At 44.7% G+C, this 20,379-nt stretch overlaps 1 protein-coding gene across 3 annotated transcripts in view; it reads left to right on the top strand.

Annotated features, from left to right (window-relative positions):
• LOC140394473 (tudor domain-containing protein 5-like) overlaps window positions 1-20,379 on the top strand; it is a 67,061-nt gene that overhangs the window by 14,844 nt on the left and 31,838 nt on the right. For all 3 annotated transcript variants that reach the window (XM_072481769.1, XM_072481768.1, XM_072481767.1), the window contains exons 5-11: window positions 684-767; window positions 3,679-3,735; window positions 4,994-5,147; window positions 6,117-6,164; window positions 6,289-6,413; window positions 12,006-12,208; window positions 15,109-15,321. In XM_072481769.1, coding sequence (XP_072337870.1) covers window positions 684-767; window positions 3,679-3,735; window positions 4,994-5,147; window positions 6,117-6,164; window positions 6,289-6,413; window positions 12,006-12,208; window positions 15,109-15,321 — 884 coding nt within the window. The remainder of the gene's footprint in view (window positions 1-683; window positions 768-3,678; window positions 3,736-4,993; window positions 5,148-6,116; window positions 6,165-6,288; window positions 6,414-12,005; window positions 12,209-15,108; window positions 15,322-20,379) is intronic.

Genomic DNA, 20,379 nt, shown 5'->3' with positions numbered 1-20,379 from the left:
TAATTCATTGCTGGCTGTTTTCCAGCTAGTGTTATCTAGCAGTTTAAAATTTAAGATCGTTTTTGACAGCACTGCAGATGGACATAATTCATGCTTGCACGTTAATGTTGATATCTTTGAATATAGGTTTTTGTATTGCCTATTTCTTGATTTCACCCCTTCCCCATGCCCATTCAGTTATGGCCAGTTTTTTTGGTATTTGGAACAAACTAAGTGGAAGGAATTTATCATAGCTTTATCATTTAAAAAAGAAAAATTCCAATTAAGGGGTAACCCACCTACCCTGCACATCTATGGGTTGTGGGGGTGAGACCCACGCAGACACGGGGAGAATGGGCAAGCTCCACATAGACAGTGACTCAGGACTGGGATCGAACCCGGTCCTCGGCGCGGTGAGGCAGTAATGCTAACCACGGGTGCCACTGCCGGTAGCTTTATAATCTTAACAAAATCAATGGAGGCAAGTGAACGCTTTAATTGCTTTTATGGAAAGTAGGCTGACCAATAGCCAACCATAAATGAGAAGTCAGGGGCTGCCTGTCATCAATATTCTGATTCGGGTCTTGGTCTAACTGGAATACGGCAGTGCACGGGCGAGAAACCGATGGCTGTTTTATCACTGTCTTCACCTCTGTTCTTTAATTGATGCTTTGAAATTCAACCTGTACCTTTTGGTGTTCAAGCTTGTAGAAGACCTGAGGACAGCACTGGTAGATAAAGGGGTCGAAGGTACCATTGATTCACAAGTGAAGGAGAAGATTCGGTTTGTAAGTAGTAGTTGCATATTGTTTTATCCAGATTTTGGGGGTGATGGGAAGGAAGGAGAGCACAGAGGGTATATTTGTATTAAACTATGTGGTGATGAGCACAAAACTTAGACATTTTGAAAGTTATTGTATTTGGGAGGCTATTGATCCTGAAGTTTTAAAGCTATAGAGAACATAATCCTTCATATTTTTCATTTGTGCCATCAAAAACAAAGTTCATAACCAGCATGAAAACATTATATTTGTGTTTCTTCAGCTAGGTTTTATAAGTAGGGACACATTCACAGTTAGTCACTCCTGCATTTTTTAAACCATTAATAAACATTCGGTCAAATATATAACCCAATATAACAAAAATATTAAGTTTGTGGATCCAATATAGTTTCAGAGACTGCTCACTGAACAGATGTGATAGGCTGGCTGTCATTTCCTGCTCATCTTAAGGGAGACAGGGAGAGCTGACTAGCTTTATGTAAGAGCAATGTTTTGCAAAATAAAACTTTGATTATTGACAATTGTGTATTATTGTTTCCCTGTACCTTGAGCCTCTTGCTGCTGCTATTACTGCCATTTGACTCCTGGAAATATATAATAGTTTTCATCAAATAAGTTTTCTTTCTTTTTTTGTTTTTGGCTTATTTATTTCCTCTTCCATTTTTGAAAAGCAGCCTGGGATTTAAAATTCCCCGGTGCAGTCTGTGGGGAAAAGTATAGTTGAGCAACTTCTTTAGATTTGAAGAAAACTTGCTGATATCGGTCAGTGAGGATTGACAAGATGATGTTGGAGTCACTATGGCTAAATTCTGAATCAAAGCTTTATCAGTGGACAAATGGCACCTTGTACAGCGCATCCAAGCTTTTGGAAGCAAAATACCTGACACTGCGGCATTGGATAGAAGCTCCCCATTGTCTTGGGAATAAAATCCAATTTCAATGAATTATTCAAATATTTACATTGGAGGAGTTTTAAAAAAAACACTTCCAAAGTGTCCTGGATTGGAAAATTTAATGCAAACATTCCCACTTTCAAAATGAACCAAGTACATACCATTCCCACTTAATGAATGTTGGAATATTACATTGGGATAGAATACCGATCGCAGGATGTGATACTGAGCCTATTTTGGATCTGAATACTCCAGATGGTTCTGTACTTTTGTGCATTTCTGATTGTCATTACCATATTACAGGAAGGACAGTGTGGTAGGAGGAAAGGACTTAAACTCATGATACTTAACATCAGACAGCTAAGTACAGGGAGAGACTACAGAAGCTGAGTTTACTTGCCAGAAAAAGAAAAATAGGTATTCAGGATCCTTGAGGGTAATCGCTAATTGAACCCTGATAAATTGTTTAGCCCAGAACTGAGATTCACAGTCAGGAGGATGAACAGGTCAGAAAGTTGTTTCATTGGGCGACTAATGTTTGGAATGGGCAGCCGAGGGAAGTGATTGAGTTTGAGAACATTCATAGTTTTGAGACAATCGGCCAGTGATTTGGCGAGTAGGCAAGCAAATCCTGATGGCGGACTGTGAATTCTAACTTTGAACTGAAGAACAGAGAGGACAGTTGGCCAATGCTTTATTCTGTATTCATCCATCTGCTACTGAATAGCAGTGGTCAAGAAATATCTACAAAGTACTCATTGGAGTCACTGAAAGTTGCAGTGAGCAAACCGTCTGGAATTGATGGGGGATAATTAAATGACTGCTTACACACCTTCACTGCTGGAAGATGCCATGCAGTACATGTGTGGACATGCTTGTGAATGGCTTCTGGGAAATACTGGAGGATGGAAATAAAAATGATTTGACCGGACAAAATTAATGCTGCATGAACAATGGACATGCATAAAGTTCAGATCTAATGGCTATGATTTTCAGAGTTTCTTATAGTTCATTTTACATTATCCATTATTGCTAGCACAGAACCTGAGTATTGCTAAAACAAAGAGACGTACTGTCGAAGCTTTTTGCCTTGCACTCATCAAGACAAATTCAAGAATACTAAATTTCCTAGGCCAAATTTCATAAGTTCATAATAGGCAGAGTACTGAGTGGGCTCAGCCAGCTCAATCTGCAAAACTCTAGAACATAATGTTCCATGATTGGGTAGCTTTTGCTGAACAATCTGATTGTGCTAAGAATTACACAAAGGACCAATTTAAGATTATCAGTTGGGCTCGCAATATGGCTCATTTAGCACTTGCTAGAAGCTAACTATATGCACTGGCTGCAGGCTAAAGGAACATGTATGTCCAGGCATTCTGCCTTTTTTTGAATTAAACAAAAGCTAGGGTGAAAATAGTTCCATGGTACATTCTCCATAACAATGATTGGCAAGTGGAGTCTGGACAAGGCAATTAGCACCTTTTCCCGTGCAGTATAAATTGTTGCTCCCTTTGAAATTTGGCATTCTGGTGCCTGTCCTGAGGGGTGCAAGATGAAAAACTTTGACAGCATATCTCTTTCTTTCAGCAATTTCTATTAGTTGTGCCATTGCTTGTTGCAAGTTAATTCATTTACGTTACCCCTAAAGTAATTCAATCAATGTTGGTTCCAATATGCCACACGCTATTGAGACTTTAAAAAAAAGTCTGTGCTGGAAGATTTGCAGTAGTTTCTGGTAAGGGCTCAGGTGGTTCCTGCTCTCTTTCTCCTGCTCTATGGTACTGATTGGTTTTGAAATCCCTCACTTTCTTTAGCAAATTTAAATTCAAAGTTTAAATTGAAATTTTAAATTGGTTTATTCTGGATGCTGTGTAATATTATATAGAGACCTAGAAATGTAAGCTTAACTGACATCAAATTATTTTAGCCAGGATTGGAGAGTGGAAAGCTAGCAACAAAGTATGTTGTTATTTCGTTCCTGCATGTGCTTTCTGATTTGGTCTATTCCATCTTTAATTTAGACGGTAGCGCAACGACCTAATGGGTTATTGGCATCCAAACTCCCTACGGAATTCAAGGTAACTCCAGGAATCATAAATATCAAAACACACATCTGTGCACATATGTACAAGAGCAAGGCCGTGGGTTAGCCTATTCATTCAGTGAAGCATACTAATATGACTTTTTAAATGATAATTGGTTGAGAGGGTTGCTTGTACATGACTATCATTCTCTAAATTTTACTACTTTCTAAATTGTGTCAACATTTAAATGAGCTAATATGATCTCTGGAATGTGTCCTTTTAGTCAAGTAGCTATGTTCCAAGCAACTTTCCAACCGTGACATTTTTATAATGAATTTCAGCGCTGTTGAGTAATATTGAATATGCTCCCAAAATACAATTCATTATATTTTACTGCCTTTAAATAGAATTCAAAGGATTTGCCTCTGCATTTTTCAAAATTTTCTCTTCATTCCTTTCTGTGGAATCGAATTGCCTTGTTATCCTGGTGGTTTTATAGCAGGGACGAAATTCTTCTGATAGTCCGTCACCAATTTGTAACATGTCTGGGCACCCCACCCTTGGGATGAGCCACCTTAATTTATTTTTTCGTGGAATATAATTAATGTATGTGTAGAAAGACCTCTTGGCTTGGACGAAATTACAAAAATTACCATGTAATTTGTAAAAAGTGATGCCAGATGCTTATTACACTTTTCTCCTCTTGTCCCATCTGATCTTAAACAACTGTTTATTGTGCAAATCATCAAGTGTGATGCTGATGTTTCACTAAAGTCTGTCTTAGTCTTCCTTTCCCACATCCAGAAGATGTACAAATTGAACATTGCCTTTTTGTAAATCATAGAATCTGTACAGTGCAGAAGGAGGCCATTTGGCCCATCGAGTCTGCATCAACCCTCTGAACGAGTACTGTACCTAGCCCCACCCCACCATATCCCTGTAACCTAAGCTGCACGTCATTGGACACGGAAGGGGCAATTTAGCATTGCCAATCCACCTAACCTGCATATCTTTGGACTGTGGGAGGAAACCCACGCAGACACTGGGAGAACGTGCAGACTCCGCACAGACAGCGACCCAAGCCGGGAATCGAACCCTGGAGCCGTGAAGCAACAGTGCTAACCAGTGTACTGCCGTGCCGGTCTTTTGTCAGGGAGGGGCAGGGATAAGGAACATTTATGGTGGCAAATATTATGTTTCTTGATGATCCACAATGTAGTCTGAGGCCTGTTGGATATATAGCGAGCAAACTGCTTCCAAATAACAGTCGGCGAATGGCTTAATCAAAAAAAATGCTTTTCTTGACTTTCAGAATATTTTTGGAATGGAACTTCCCTTAAAAGATTTGGGCTTCTATAGTGTGACTGAACTTGTTGGTGCCTTAAGTGATACCCTGTGTGTGGAACGTGACTCCGTAAACCAGGATTGGCTGGTCTTTGACATCCGACACTGCAAGTCACTTCAAAGTACAAGGATAATAAAGAACGCTCTGTTTGTTTTCTGTTTAGTTGTAAAATGTTCACCTTTCAGCAAGTTCCTGAGATCACAGTCATTATGTTTTGGATTCCGACAGATTTGTCATGTTCTTTAAATATTGAAATGAACTTGCTTTCTATTCTTCTCTAAATCTTCAGCATACGTCTTTAGAAAATATCCTTGAAGCATTCAGAGATAATATACTCTGTAGGTCGGTGTTAATAGGATTGTGAAAAACATGGCTAGCCATAAGATTTCCCTTCCATGCCTGTGGAAAATGCCTGTTATTTTGTCCCGTTTCGTCTTATAGTTGCAGTGTTGATAAAAGGATCTGTACCAACTAAGCGGCTCCAAAATAGCACCAGTCTGGGCAATCTCAATTTAGTTCTGAGTGGGTCTGGGCCTGTGGCACATAGTTGCACTGAATTAGGAATTTCACACCAAAGCTCCAATGTGTGGGGAAGAAAAAAATTCATTGAATAATTTGGTGCTCGTCTTAAATTCAGGTTAAAGTACACAATTGAGAATGCTTGGAAATAATGTACTGTAAAAGACCAGAATAGATCATGGCGGTTCGTCAGGCTGATCTCATAGTTCTAGCTGACTGTATCCTATAAATCCCTTTTCTGCCAAAAATCCATCGCATTCTCTCCTGAATTTACTAACGTCTTCCATTGCCATTGTGTCCCAAGACCGTCTGCTTCACACAATCACAGCTTCCTTTGTAGTTAAATTGGAACTGTTGACCCTCCGCTCTTTTGAACATTTGTTTAATGCTGTCTAGAATTTGTGATCATCAAACATACGGTGCAATTTATCTATAACCCCGCAAAGCTTGAATATGTCTGCCACCTCTGAGCTACCTTTCTCCCGTGTAAACAGCCTTAGTGGCACTACTCCTCAATCTCTACCTGTTTCAAGATGTTAATTTAGTTTCAATTTGTATGTTTTACTGCCAGGATGTACCCACTGCAGTATGGCGACCAGCACTGCGTACAGTGCTCCAGGTGGGGCTACATTATTTTATGAAATAACCTCCTGTGGTACATCTTTTAATATGGAAAATCGTTTTAGGTTTTCTTCAATGCAAATACTTTAGGATCATTTTTAAAATGTCTTCTCCTTTTCTAGAGCAAGTGGAATCGCAATTCAATAAAATCAATTCATTACCATCCGCAGACCGGAACAAGGCAGCTGTTGCAGACATTAGGGAGCCTGAAAAGAACTTCAGTTTTGAAAAAATTAATATGGAAATGGTAAAACTTAAAATATTTTTCAATTTAAATTTTATCTCCAGTATAATTATCATTCCTCAGTGCCTCATGTCCTGTTACTGGCCCAATGCCCGGAATTTCCTGCAGGGGTGCAACCTGGAATCTGTACCTGGATTATACCCATTTCTGTGGCTGTTTTGGCATTGGCAAGTCATGCTCCAATAAAAACTTGTGCGTATGTTAATAAAATTGACAAATGTAAAATGGGTGTTATAAAGTGATTTGAACAAAATTGCATTGAGGCCTCGAGGGGGGAGGACATTACAAATGCGCAAGTGGTTGGAAATATCCTTATAGAGGCAAGGTGGGGAGTACAAGCCAAGTAACACAACTCCCTGGCAAATTTGTTTTTTTAATAAACATTTTATTGAGGTATTTTTGGTATTGTAACAACAACAAAATAAACAATGTACATGAAACTAAACACATAGTGCAAAAGCCGTCACCCTCCCTTACAGGTCCCACCTTTATTAACCCCCTCCTCTAAGCTAAACTAACCCCCCCCCCCCCCTTCTGCTGACGATTAATTTTCCGCGAAGAAGTCGACGAACGGTTGCCAACTCTGGGCGAACCTTAACAGTGACCCTCTCAAGGCGAACTTGATTTTCTCCAAACCGAGAAAGCTAGCCATGTCCGATAGCCAGGTCTCCGACCAAGCTAACAGTATCCGTCTCCGGGCTACCAGGGAAGCAAAGGCCAGAACGTCTGCCTCTTTCTCCTGGATTCCCAGGTCTTCCGACACCCCAAAAACTGAGACCTCTGAACTCAGCACCACCCTTGTTTTTAACACCGTGGACATGACATCTGCAAACCCCTGCCAAAATCCCCTAAGCTTCAGACATGTCCAGAACATGTGGACATGTTAGGGGCTGGTTAGCACACTGGGCTAAATCGCTGGCTTTTAAAGCAGAATAAGACAGGCAGCCCGGTTCGATTCCCGTATCGGCCTCCCCGAACAGGTGCCGGAATGTGGCGACTAGGGGCTTTTCACAGTAACTTAATTGAAGCCTACTTGTGACAATAAGCGATTTTCATTTTCTCATGGTTCGCTGGTCCTCTTGCACATTTTGCACACCTGTCTTGCACCCCAAAGAATCTGCTCATCCGGGCCACTGTCATGTGAGCCCGATGAACGACCTTGAATTGTATCAGGCTGAGCCTGGCACATGTTGCGGTCGCGTTGACTTTACTCAACGCGCCCGCCCATAGACCATCCTTTATCTCTCCTCCCAGCTCCTCCTCCCACTTGCGCTTCAGCTCCTCGGTCTGCATCTCCTCTGACCCCATAAGTTCCTTGTAAATGTCCGAGACGCTCCCTTCTCCTACCCATCCTCTGGAAACTACCCTGTCCTGAATGCCCCTCAGCGGTAGGAGCGGGAAGGTTGTCACCTGTTTACGTAGGAAATCCCGCACCTGCAGATACCTGAATTGTTTCCCCTCGCCAACCTAAACTTCTCCTCCAGCGCCCTCCTACTCTGAAAGCTCCCCTCTATAAACATATCCCCCATCCTCTCAATCACTGCTCTCCGCCATATCCGGAACCCCCCCATACATACTTCCCGGGGCAAACCGGTGATTATTACAGGTTGGGGATCAGACCGATGCTCGCTCTGCTCCCACATGTCTCCTCCATTGCCCCCAGACTCTCAGGGCCGCCACCACCACGGGGCTGGTGGAGAACCGTGCCGGCGGGAACGGCAGAGACGCAGTTACCAACGCCCCCAGACTGGTACCCTTGCATGAAGCCGCCGCCATACACTCCCATGCTGACCCCTTCCCCACCATCCACTTCCTGATCATGGCTATATTCGCCGCCCAGTAATAGTTACTAAAATGTGGCAGCGCCAGCTCTCCCCGACTCCACTCGAGCATTACCTTCCTTACTCGCGGGGTCTTGCCCGCCTAAACGAAGCCAGTGATCACTTTGTTGACCCGTTTAAAAAAGGACCGCAGAATAAAGATGGGGAGACATCGAAACACGAACAGGAATCTCGGGAGGACCGTCATCTTCACGGCAAAAATTATTTTTAGCACCATTTACATTGTTCTGTGGACTGTCTTCATTGACACAAATGTTTCCCTACTCCCAGCAGACTTATTTGGAGGAGAAAGCTGCCAGGAGGAAGGAAGGGGAGCCGGTGAGGAATGCAAAGGTAGTCAGACGGCTGTGTCATTGGAACCTGACTAGCTGGCTGCAGGCCCGAAGAGGCACTGGTGGTGGAAAATCCGAGGGCGTGTGGATTCTGACATCCTGCGACAGTAAAGTGGACCTTCTTGGAGATGTGGTCTCTGAGTTGGAATGCTGAGCACCGAATATGCACAAGTTTCCTCAGCAGGATGAAATGAAGGAGCAGTTAGAATTCCACATTGGTGGAATTTCAGCTCTTCAGGTTTTTGGTGACAAACCAGAAGGCGTGGCAAGACGTGCCTTCCGGTTTCTTAGGCCTGCTGGTCTAACGACTGTCATCATGCCGGTGAGCAGTCTGATGAGTGAGGATGAAGTGGAAGCTGCTATGTTCCCTGTGCCTGCGGCTGCCACCTCTCTGCATGACAGGACCAGCCAGTCCCAGGCCTCCAAACAGCAGGCACCGTACCACCTGTACACTGTGCCGCAAGGGGCAGTTCCGAACGTAACTTCTAGGACACCATTAGGAGTGTCAGTCAAATCCTATACGCTCTTCATTAAATGCGTGCAGGGTGCTGTCTCATTTGGTGCTTCACTCTCCAGGTCTCTTGTGCTTCTTTTAATTTTAGCAGGCAGGGGAAGAGTGAGGTAAAGAGCCTTTTTATTTCTCAACAGGATTGGAAATTTCCTGATTGCATTAACCGGATGTGAATAGTGTCAGTGCTTCCTGGAGCAGTTGGCTTGCACCACTTAAGATGACTGGGTGCCGGGGCAGCATGTGGCGCAGTGGTTAGCACTGGGACTGTGGCGCTGAGGACCCGGGTTCGAATCCCGTCCCTGAATCACTGTGGAGTTTGCGCATTCTCCCCATGTCTGCGTAGGACGGGCCCATCAGAATGGGCATGCATTCTGTCAGAGAGATTGGTCGAGGATTCTAAAAGATTGAGGTTTGAGCACAAACCTCAATGCACATATTTCCTTTGCACTCCAACTCTTGTGTGATTCCAGGAACAAGTATACAGGAAATTCCAGGCCCACAATAATTTGTTTCCAGATTGGAGAGCCAGTAGCTGAACAATGAATTAAGTCATTTCAGCCATCAGTGTTCTACACAGTTGAAAGACCACTATACTAGCTTGTATCTAGTTTGCTTTATTCAGTGTAAACTGCTTGTTTTGCAGTGAAGTCTCCGTCAAGACTATTTCAGAATGCTATCACCAGTTTCTGACCCACAACCAAGGGATTTGAATTTTAATAACCTGAAATTCTTTCCATTTTCTCGGCTGTGGGAGCAGTATATTATGATCCTGTTAAGATCAATATTGTTTTGAAAACAGATCTGAAAAATGAAAATGAAAACCGCTTATTGTCACAAGTAGACTTCAAATGTGAAAAGCCCCTAGTCGCCACATTCCGGCGCCTGTTCGGGGAGGCTGGTACGGGAATTGAACCGTGCTGCTGGCCTGCCTTGGTCTGCTTTCAAAGCCAGTGATTTAGCCCAGTGTGCTAAACCAGCCCCATAAAATACATAGCAGAGGATGGTTCTGAGATGGTACCAGAGATCTGGAATCCCAGTGACCAATCTAAAAAGAAATCGCATGATGAGATTTCAAGTTTTAGGACTTTTACTGTAACAAACTAAAATCAGCATCAATTAATGTTACTTAGTAGGCAACTAATGACTAAATTACAGAAAAGATGACCTATATTATTGTTTTAACGTAACTGATGACCCCACACCATGTGTATTTTTTAAGGAAGCAGTCCAAAGTCACTCAGCTTCTAATGGGTTTTACTTGTCCCTGTTTCGCCGAGGCATAACGTCCAGCGACTGTGAGGCCCCTTTCCATCAGTCTTGTGTGAAATCCCAAATTTACCTGCAGCAGCACAGCTAACCCTGATGATTCTTTCCCCTAGCCACGCCCAGACAAATCTTTCCAAATTCTTGTTCCCTCTTCTCTACCAGAGGACAAGCTGCTATCAGCATGCCGGCTGGTAGCTGACACACAACAGCCTTTTCCTTGCTGCGCGGCCTATGTGGTTTTTCTGCCTCTGCCTCTCTCTCTCCGTTCAGAATCAATGAGACAGAAAGCCTGCAATAACCTGAACATCTTCTGCCTTTGTTTTCAGTTGTTAAAATCTGGCTAGTGTATTTCAACTGGGGCCTCCGGTCTCCATGGTAACCAAGTCACACAGGCCTGTCATCGGGCAGAATTTGTAGCAGAACGCATGACTCTTTAAAGAGAGTTTAAACGCAACTGCCTTACAAAACTTTGCATTTGTAACATTGTGTTATAATTTATGAATAATTCAAATTATTGGATTTTATTACACTCTCGAACCAGACCCCAGCAGTTGCTAGTATACTGGACAGAACCCCGAATATTTTATTTAATTTGTAAGACTGCGAGGAAAGGATACTTCACTCCAGGAGTCTATCCACAAATAGGGATAATGAAACAAACTTTATTACTAACTTTAATATTGTAAAGAATGTAGCTTAACCAGTTAAACAATGCTCAACAATAGAATGAAACAATAACTCTGAACATAAATCTTTATCTCCACTCGAACAACACCCATCTCAGGTCAGAATCCACTTTTAAGTGATTAGCAGACCGAGGAATAATTGCTTAATAGAGATGTCTTTGATACCTTACTTTGAGAATAATAACTCCTTCAGGAATAAAATCCTGCTATTCCCTCCCTAACAGCACTGTGGGTGGTACCTACACTGCAGGGACTGCAGCGGTTCAAGAAGGCAGCTCACCACCAACATCTGAAGGGCAACTGGGAATGGGCAATAACTGCTGGCCTAAGCAGCAACGCCCACATCCTGTGAATGAATTTCAAATAAACAATCCAATTAGCCCAACGTTTAAGATGCTTTAATTGCACCTGTCTCCAAAAAACCTGCTGCCTTTCAAACCAGGAGTTTTAAAAACATGGCTTCAGCAGTCACACACACTAACCCAGGCTTTTAACCCTTACCACACCAACTGCAGATAATACCAGATATCTGAAATTCCGACATTAATCACAATCTTTTTCTAGTAATCCAAACAAATTAGATTCATGGTAATTCCAGTGGTTATAGTCTGTGACACCAATATTGTTCTGGTTCCATTGTTTTAATCCCCACCTGATCTCAGTCGTGATGGAGATTCAAGTCATCAGGATAAAGTGTGAACTCTGAATCAGAAGTCAGTAGTCTTTGGCGTGCTCTCCTATAAGGCCATTCAAAGTGTTTACCGATCTTGATTGTCTGAGAAAGGATAAGTCACATTGGACTAAGCTCTCACCTTGTATCATTCAGGGAATCTTTTGGTCAGACCAAGCAACAACATTTGTGCAGATTATTTGCAGTTGAAGATGAATGTGGTGGCAAGATGGGGGTAAATGCACAAAATGTGTTCCTTGCTTTACGGTTTTGTTGTCCTATTATCCAGGTAAAGAAGACCCAGTGTTCACCAGACATTGAGATTCCACCAGATGCCATACAGGATGGAAATCTCTACAAGCTACCAGAGCTAGAGGAAAACTCCTTTGTCTGTGTGTTTGTAGAAAGCGTGACTTCGCCCAGTCAGTTTTATATTCGTTTCTATGGGGATTGCACCTCCATGATGCTCGAGGATCTGATGATCGAGATGAGGTACAGACTTTTAACGCTGACACATTGGGCTGGATTTTGCTACGGGCTTCAGGACCACGACCTTGGGACTAAATGGGAGCCTCAAGCCCGTACTTGCTCGCAGTGAGGGCCGGCTCAGAAATCTTCCATAAGGCAGGCCCCCCCCCCCCCCCCGCCCCCAAATGTCCACTTCAGGTTATCACCGTAAAAGGGGTAGTGGGGAAGCTCTCTGTTGCAGCCCCAATCAAAAGGATGGCAACTTAGCAGTCCTACCAGGAGATGTGGGTTGGGGACCACAAGGGCATTCACTGGGCTGCACCGTAGTGCAAAAATAAACAAGATCTAGGCCGTGGTTCTGGAACGCTAACCCCTCAGTTGGAGCAGGTTCGGCCACAATTGTGGCCTTTCATGCTTGTGTTGCCTTTTTTACCTACTGTAAATATGGCAGTCAATGAGGTTGCCCTCCTTTCTGTGGATATCAATATTCTATTGCTCAAGTCGCCAGGTATCAAATGATACCATCATAAGGTTCAACCAGATATCGATCAAAGAGCCAAACACCAATTAGTTAGTTCAAGATCAAGAATACTTTTATTTACACACACAATTATCATGCAACATAAACACTACTAGTTAAACTACACGTATCGACTAAGACAACCTGTACTTAACTTCAGGCACCCGGGTTAGGTCAGAGGAACAGTGGCCGTTGTTCGGATCTGTATCTATCGGGTCTGTAGAAGTAATTGCTGCTCAGCTAGGCTCATCCGCCTGGTAGCGGGCATTGAACTTGACCTTGCTTCTGGTGGTGCTGCACTTGGAAGCAGACGTTGCCAGAGCGCCGGGTCCAAGAGAGGCCGAACACATGGCAGGCTCTCTTTTTGTCCTTGGGGGTTTTCGCTCTCTTTTGGGCGGTCCTTCAGTTTGGACCCCATTAATTGGGTAATTCTTGATCACTGTTCGATTCAAACCAATAAAGGGGCGGGTGCCTTGATGGCTGGGCGTATCCTAAGCGGTCATTGACCCTGTTGTTTACGCTTCCCGAGTACAGGGAGTGGCGCCGAAATGTTGGGTTGTATCGGTCGCTCAAGTATCAGTCCTTTGGTGGAGATGGGCCATCAAAATGCTAATCGGTTGGGGGGTTTCGATACCGTCTGGATTCTTCACTTGCAAATATACATTCAGGCTCTGAGCCTGCCTGAATCTCGCATTGTCCATTTTTCCCGTTATGCTTTGTGACCTTCCCTGTTCCTTATTGTAAGTGGCCATCCCAGGTGGCTACACTTGCAGCATAGGCATAGCCTCGCCTGCTCTGATGACCCTGCAGCATGCCACAGGGAGGCCCACCTCCATTGAGCTGTTGGGAGACCTGCTCTGCTGGTGCAAAATTCCTGCATGGCTGCAAAATTAGTCCTAATTGGTGTTTTAACAATTTTAAATTGGCTACCCGCTCCATTCTGACATGGCTCTCCCAGTCTGCCATTGCAGGGCTGAGAAAATGCAACCTGTTATTGTCTCCTTCCCCGAACAAGTAAAACATTTAAATGTAACATGTGGTTGTTCCAAAATTTTAACCCAAAATAGAATCCGAGTAACTGTTAATTATCCACTTAACTCCCATTTTAATAAAAAGGTTAGTCTTTGACTTTCTGAACTACAATTAAATGCAAGAGTCAACTATTATACTTTGAGGGGTAATGAACAGGGACAATTTGAGGTGGGGAGTAGATGATTTTGATCTTGTTCTTGCATGTATCATTGAAGAATGTTGTCAACGCTTGCAAAAGAAGTCCCTAATTTAATGTTTTTTCTACATCAGAGCTGCTGCAATGTTGTACTACGTTGAGTAGTACACTGGGCTGCATCACAGTCTGGTATGGGGACTGCTCGGCCCAAGGCCGCAAGAAACTACAGAGTCGTGAACACAGCCCAGTCCATCACGCAAACCTGCCTCCCATCCATTAACTCTGTCTGCACCTCCTGCTACCTTGGGAAATCAAAGATCCCTCCCACCCGGGTTATTCCCTCTTCCAACGTCTTCCATTGGGCAGGAGATACAAAAGTCTGAGACACGCACTAACAGATTCAAAAACAGCTTCTTCCCCGCTGTTATCAGACTCCTGAATGACCCTCTTATGTACTGAACTGATCACTCTACGCATCTTCTCTACTATTGTTAGCACTATCCTCAGTCTGCTTCACCCCATGTCTACGTATTTACATCGTGTATTTATCGCATGTCCTGGTTTTTTCATGTATGGAACAATCAGCTTGGATTGTTCGCAAAACATTACTTTTCACTGTACCTCGTGACAAATCTAAATCTAGTTGCCTCCTGGTAGTTCCTGTGTGACTGCTGTGATGTTTGGTGACCCAGCTGAGAGAGCACTGGACCCAACTCGAGATCCAAGATTTTTCCTAGTGCTTCATTTTGTCTTTTGAGGAAGTTAATTACCGGATGGATGGTGACGGGCTGAGATGGTGGACAGTGTACAATTCTGTACACTTCTGAATACAATTCTGAATTGGTGACCCTAACTGTCCTATCACAGTAAGAGTTTGCCATTCCTAATCTGTAAAGACATGTGTTTTACAGTTGAGTCATCCATCCTAAGACATGTTAGCCACTCCATTTGGGAGAGGGTCAGATGGTGGTTGAACCAAATGGAGCACTCCTTTGCGTTTCATGCAGCAGTTTTCCGAGCGCTTACTTCTATTTGTGCCTACAGGGATCGTGGCAGGTAGAGCATGGCTGTATTCTAATCATAGCAGAATAGCAAAACGTCCTTTGGTGAATAAATCTTAGATTTGTAGATGCATTTACAAGTAAAGCACAACAGGACAAAGCACTGGCAGTTCCAGAAATGGTCACTCTGAATGGGCATCATTGATCTAAGTGTTAATATTGTTTTTCCTTTCAGACGGTGCTATTCTTATCAAGAGGTCTCTGAGCGCTATGTGATGCCAGATTCGTTTATCCAACCAGGACAAGTGTGTTGCGTGCGGAACCCTGATGATGTGTGGTGGTACCGTGTCATTATCCATCGAGTGCTAGATGAAAAACTAGTGGAGGTGTACTACGTTGACTTTGGAGATATTTCTTCTGTGGAAAGGTCTAGACTAAGGTTCCTCAAGTAAGGACAACTTATTTTACATGGGTTACTTCTGTCCTGAATCTGTTTTGGGTCTGCTTACCTACCGTTGTTTGAGATTACATTCATCTTGGTCATTTGAGAACCCTTCTTTTTCATTAGGAAGCAAATGACCTACATCATTTCAAATTGGGTATGGGTCATTTCATCTATTGGTGTTGTGGTTTTTTTTTGTACTTCTGTTATTTTGGGACTAGGACGTCTTTGCTTGTCTCCTATGGAGGTACAGACCGACCATGTATCCTAGAGAAGACTGGCTTCCTTTGTTTGTTTCTGGTGTTGTTGGAATAGAGAGAAATATGTATTGGTACATGCCCAGGCGTGGTAGTTATAAGAGTGATGCGAGTATCCTTGGCCTTTCAGCCCCTATTGTAATATGTTGTCAATCTTAATTTTAGCTCGATTGAGTAAGTCAGGGTAGTAGTAACTAATCTGGGTCAGATGGAGGGTACGTTGAGCAGGGGAGAGACCACCCTCCCCCGAGATGTCCCCTTTTGAGGACTTCTGGATTGACCTTGAGATTTGGCTGTACTGGGGATGTAGTATCCTGTTGGCTGTGGGGCCTGAGTATGGGTCTGAGTGCTCCGGTTTAGCATTTAGAATCTTTCTTCAGTTGGAGATTAGGCTGGATGGAGGAGTAAGTTGCCCTCCTCCTAGTAATCTTATATGGGGTCTTCCAGACAATCCTCCTCCTTGAGTCTTGGTTTCCTCTGGGAGAGGCAGTATCCTGTTTCTTATGAGGTTATGCTGTTCTGTTCCTGGTACCCTTTCCGTGAAAGTGTACGTTGCCAGACCATGTTGGACGTCAATTGGCTAATCCTGGCGTTCCTCTCTTTCAGGGGTTTCCTTTCTTTATCTGGATGGGAGAGGTGCTGAAATGGGCTCTGATTTGTTTTCAGAAAGGTTTCCCTTATCTTGTCGCGAGGAGGAGGGTTGTATCGCCCTCCAGGATATCTAGTTAATGGGTGTCTTAACTATTCTTCTGCTCTTCGTCGACTGGGCTTCCTTGGTGGAGAGTGGTTTAGGTTTTCCAGTGTTGGCAGGGCCTGAACGGTGCCTCTGATTTAGGTAGGGAGGAGTGAGTCAGTTGTGTTGCGTGTCTTGGCATGGTGTAAGAATCCTTGGTTAATTTATAGCGTACACAAGAAATGATCAATAATGATCACTCTACTATACTAGACTTTGTTTTTTTTGCATCTGATGGTTGTACGTAGGATGTCCCTTTAGAACAAAGGTCTTTGTGAATTATTTCTATATTTCTTTTTTTCCTTATTTTGGGGTAAAACCATTGTTGACTGGCTCCTGCGAAAGTACACACAGTTCTCTTATCCGAATAAAAGACATTTATAAAGTGTCACTGGTGCCTCTGGTATAATTGGAAAGAGTGTGTGTTAGTCCTACAGCAAAGCCGTGTCTACAGTTGCCTTGGATTTCCCTGCCACTGGGCCAAGACCTCGCTCCGTTGGGACGGTGTGGTGGTTGCCGTGCAATGAGCCCCTCACGTTAAAAGAATCCATGCACGGGCATCTTCCACCCCACCCACCCAAATGAATTACGGGACCTGGAACGTCAGGGCCCTCATGGACAACCCCAACAACAACAGAGCTGAACGTCGCACTGCAATCAAAGCCCGGGAACTCCAACGCCAGAACATTGACAACACCGCCCTGAGTGAGACATGACTGGCAGGAGGTCAGCTTAAAGAACAAGGTACCTTCCTCTGGAAAGGCAAACCAGGAGAAATGAAATGAAAATCGCTTATTGTCACAAGTAGGCTTCAAATGAAGTTACTGTGAAAAGCCCCTAGTCGCCACATTCCGGCGCCTGTTCGGGGAGGCTGTTACGGGAATTGAACCGTGCCGCTGGCCTGCCTTGGTCTGCTTTCGAAGCCAGCTATTTAGCGCACTGTGCTAAACCATCCCAAGGAGAAGAATGGTGTCTCTACGGGGCTGGCCTCGCCATAAAAAAACAAATTGGTCAGACGTCTCAACAAACCCCTTGCGGGGTGAGCAAACTACTCCTGACCTCACGGCTCGCATCTCAAAGTCAGAGGAGCTGATTCTCCTCAGTGACTTCAATGCTAGAGTCGGGAAGGACGCAGACTGTTGGAAAGGCAGGAAGGACGTGAGGAAAACAAACGCCAATGGAGTCCTCCTCCTGACAAAATGTTTAGAACATGACCCTTTAATCACAAACACCCTGTTCTGCCAGAGAGACGAGCAGAAGACCTCCTGGCAACACCCCTGCTCCAAGCACTGGCACCTAATATACTATCTTCATCATCCGGGCAAGGGACCGCAAAAAAACGTCCGAATCACCCAGCCTCGACTGGAACTGACGACTGCTGGACTGGCCGCTGACTAATCCGCTCCACCCATCTCCATGACACTGGCTCCAAACCACACAGGCAGAAAAAACTCTGCCGCAGGAGACTCAATGTGGCTGGACTCCGAGACCCTGAGAAGAAAGAACTACCCAGTCTGCACCTCACAGTTAACCTGGCGACCACCATCGGGTCAGAGCCCAAGAACGCCCACAGCGCCGGGTCCACCTTAAAACCCACCATAGTCCGCGCCTGCAAGGAGACGCTCGGGCTCGCGACCAGGAAACACCAAGACTAGTTCGACTAGACCAATTAGAATCCCTGCAGAAATACTAAAATGCGACAGAGTTGCATTCTTTTTTTTTTTATTAAATATTTTATTGAAAATTTTTGGTCAACCAACACAGTACATTGTGCATCCTTTACACAATATTATAACAACACAAATAACAATGACCTATTTTATAAACAAAAAATGAATAAATAATAAATAACAAAAATGAAAACTAGCCCTAATTGGCAACTGCCTTGTCACAAGTAACACTCTCCAAAAATATAATTTAACAGTCCAATATATAATTATCTGTAGCAACGACCTATACATACTATACAGTATATATTAACAACCCTGAGAGTCCTTCTGGTTCCTCTCCCCCCCCCCCCCCCCCCCATCCTGGGCTGCTGCTGCTGCCTTCTTTTTCCCATTCCGTCTATCTTTCTGCGAGGTATTCGACGAACGGTTGCCACCGCCTGGTGAACCCTTGAGCCGACCCCCTTAGGACGAACTTAATCCGCTCTAGCTTTATAAACCCCGCCATGTCATTTATCCAGGTCTCCACCCCCGGGGGCTTGGCTTCTTTCCACATTAGCAATATCCTGCGCCGGGCTACTAGGGACGCAAAGGCCAAAACATCGGCCTCTCTCGCCTCCTGCACTCCCGGCTCTTGTGCAACCTCAAATATAGCCAACCCCCAGCTTGGTTCGACCCGGACTCCTACTACTTTTGAAAGCACCTTTGTCACCCCCATCCAAAACCTCTGTAGTGCCGGGCATGACCAAAACATATGGGTATGATTCGCTGGGCTTCTCGAGCACCTCGCACACCTATCCTCCACCCCAAAAAATTTACTGAGCCGTGCTCCAGTCATATGTGCCCTGTGTAATACTTTAAACTGAATCAGGCTTAGCCTGGCACACGAGGACGACGAGTTTACCCTGCTTAGGGCATCTGCCCACAGCCCCTCCTCGATCTCCTCCCCCAGCTCTTCTTCCCATTTCCCTTTTAGTTCATCTACCATAGTCTCCCCTTCGTCCCTCATTTCCCTATATATATCTGACACCTTACCATCCCCCACCCATGTCTTTGAGATCACTCTGTCCTGCACCTCTTGTGTCGGGAGCTGCGGGAATTCCCTCACCTGTTGCCTCGCAAAAGCCCTCAGTTGCATATACCTGAATGCATTCCCTTGGGGCAACCCATATTTCTCGGTCAGCGCTCCCAGACTCGCGAACTTCCCATCCACAAACAGATCTTTCAGTTGCGTTATTCCTGCTCTTTGCCACATTCCATATCCCCCATCCATTCCCCCCGGGGCAAACCTATGGTTGTTTCTTATCGGGGACCCCCCCAAGGCTCCAGTCTTTCCCCTATGCCGTCTCCACTGTCCCCAAATCTTCAGTGTAGCCACCACCACCGGGCTTGTGGTGTAGTTCCTCGGTGAGAACGGCAATGGGGCTGTCACCATAGCCTGTAGGCTAGTCCCCCTACAGGACGCCCTCTCTAATCTCTTCCACGCCGCTCCCTCCTCCTCTCCCATCCACTTACTCACCATTGAAATATTAGCGGCCCAATAATACTCACTTAGGCTCGGTAGTGCCAGCCCCCCCTATCCCTGCTACGCTGTAAGAATCCCCTCCTCACTCTCGGGGTCTTCCCGGCCCACACAAAACCCATGATGCTCTTTTCAATCCTTTTAAAAAAAGCCTTCGTGATCACCACCGGGAGGCACTGAAACACAAAGAGGAATCTCGGGAGGACCACCATCTTAACCGCCTGCACCCTCCCTGCCATTGACAGGGATACCATATCCCATCTCTTGAAATCCTCCTCCATCTGTTCCACCAACCGCGTTAAATTTAACCTGTGCAATGTGCCCCAATTCTTAGCTATCTGGATCCCCAGGTAACGAAAGTCCCTTGTTACCTTCCTCAGCGGTAGGTCCTCTATTTCTCTACTCTGCTCCCCTGGATGCAACACAAACAACTCACTTTTCCCCATGTTCAATTTATACCCTGAAAAATCCCCAAACTCCCCAAGTATCCGCATTATTTCTGGCATCCCCTCCGCCGGGTCCGCCACGTATAGTAGCAAATCGTCCGCATACAAAGATACCCGGTGCTCTTCTCCTCCCCTAAGTACTCCCCTCCACTTCTTGGAACCCCTCAACGCTATCGCCAGGGGCTCAATCGCCAGTGCAAACAATAATGGGGACAGAGGGCATCCCTGCCTTGTCCCTCTATGGAGCCGAAAATATGCAGATCCCCGTCCATTCGTGACCATGCTCGCCACTGGGGCCCTATACAACAGCTGCACCCATCTAACATACCCCTCTCCAAAACCAAATCTCCTCAACACCTCCCACAAATAATCCCACTCCACTCTATCAAATGCTTTCTCGGCATCCATCGCCACTACTATCTCCGTTTCTCCCTCTGGT

This window comes from Scyliorhinus torazame, chromosome 17 (genome assembly GCF_047496885.1).
Source record: "Scyliorhinus torazame isolate Kashiwa2021f chromosome 17, sScyTor2.1, whole genome shotgun sequence".
Taxonomy (NCBI): domain Eukaryota; kingdom Metazoa; phylum Chordata; class Chondrichthyes; order Carcharhiniformes; family Scyliorhinidae; genus Scyliorhinus; species Scyliorhinus torazame.
This window is presented reverse-complemented; position numbering and strand designations above follow the sequence as displayed.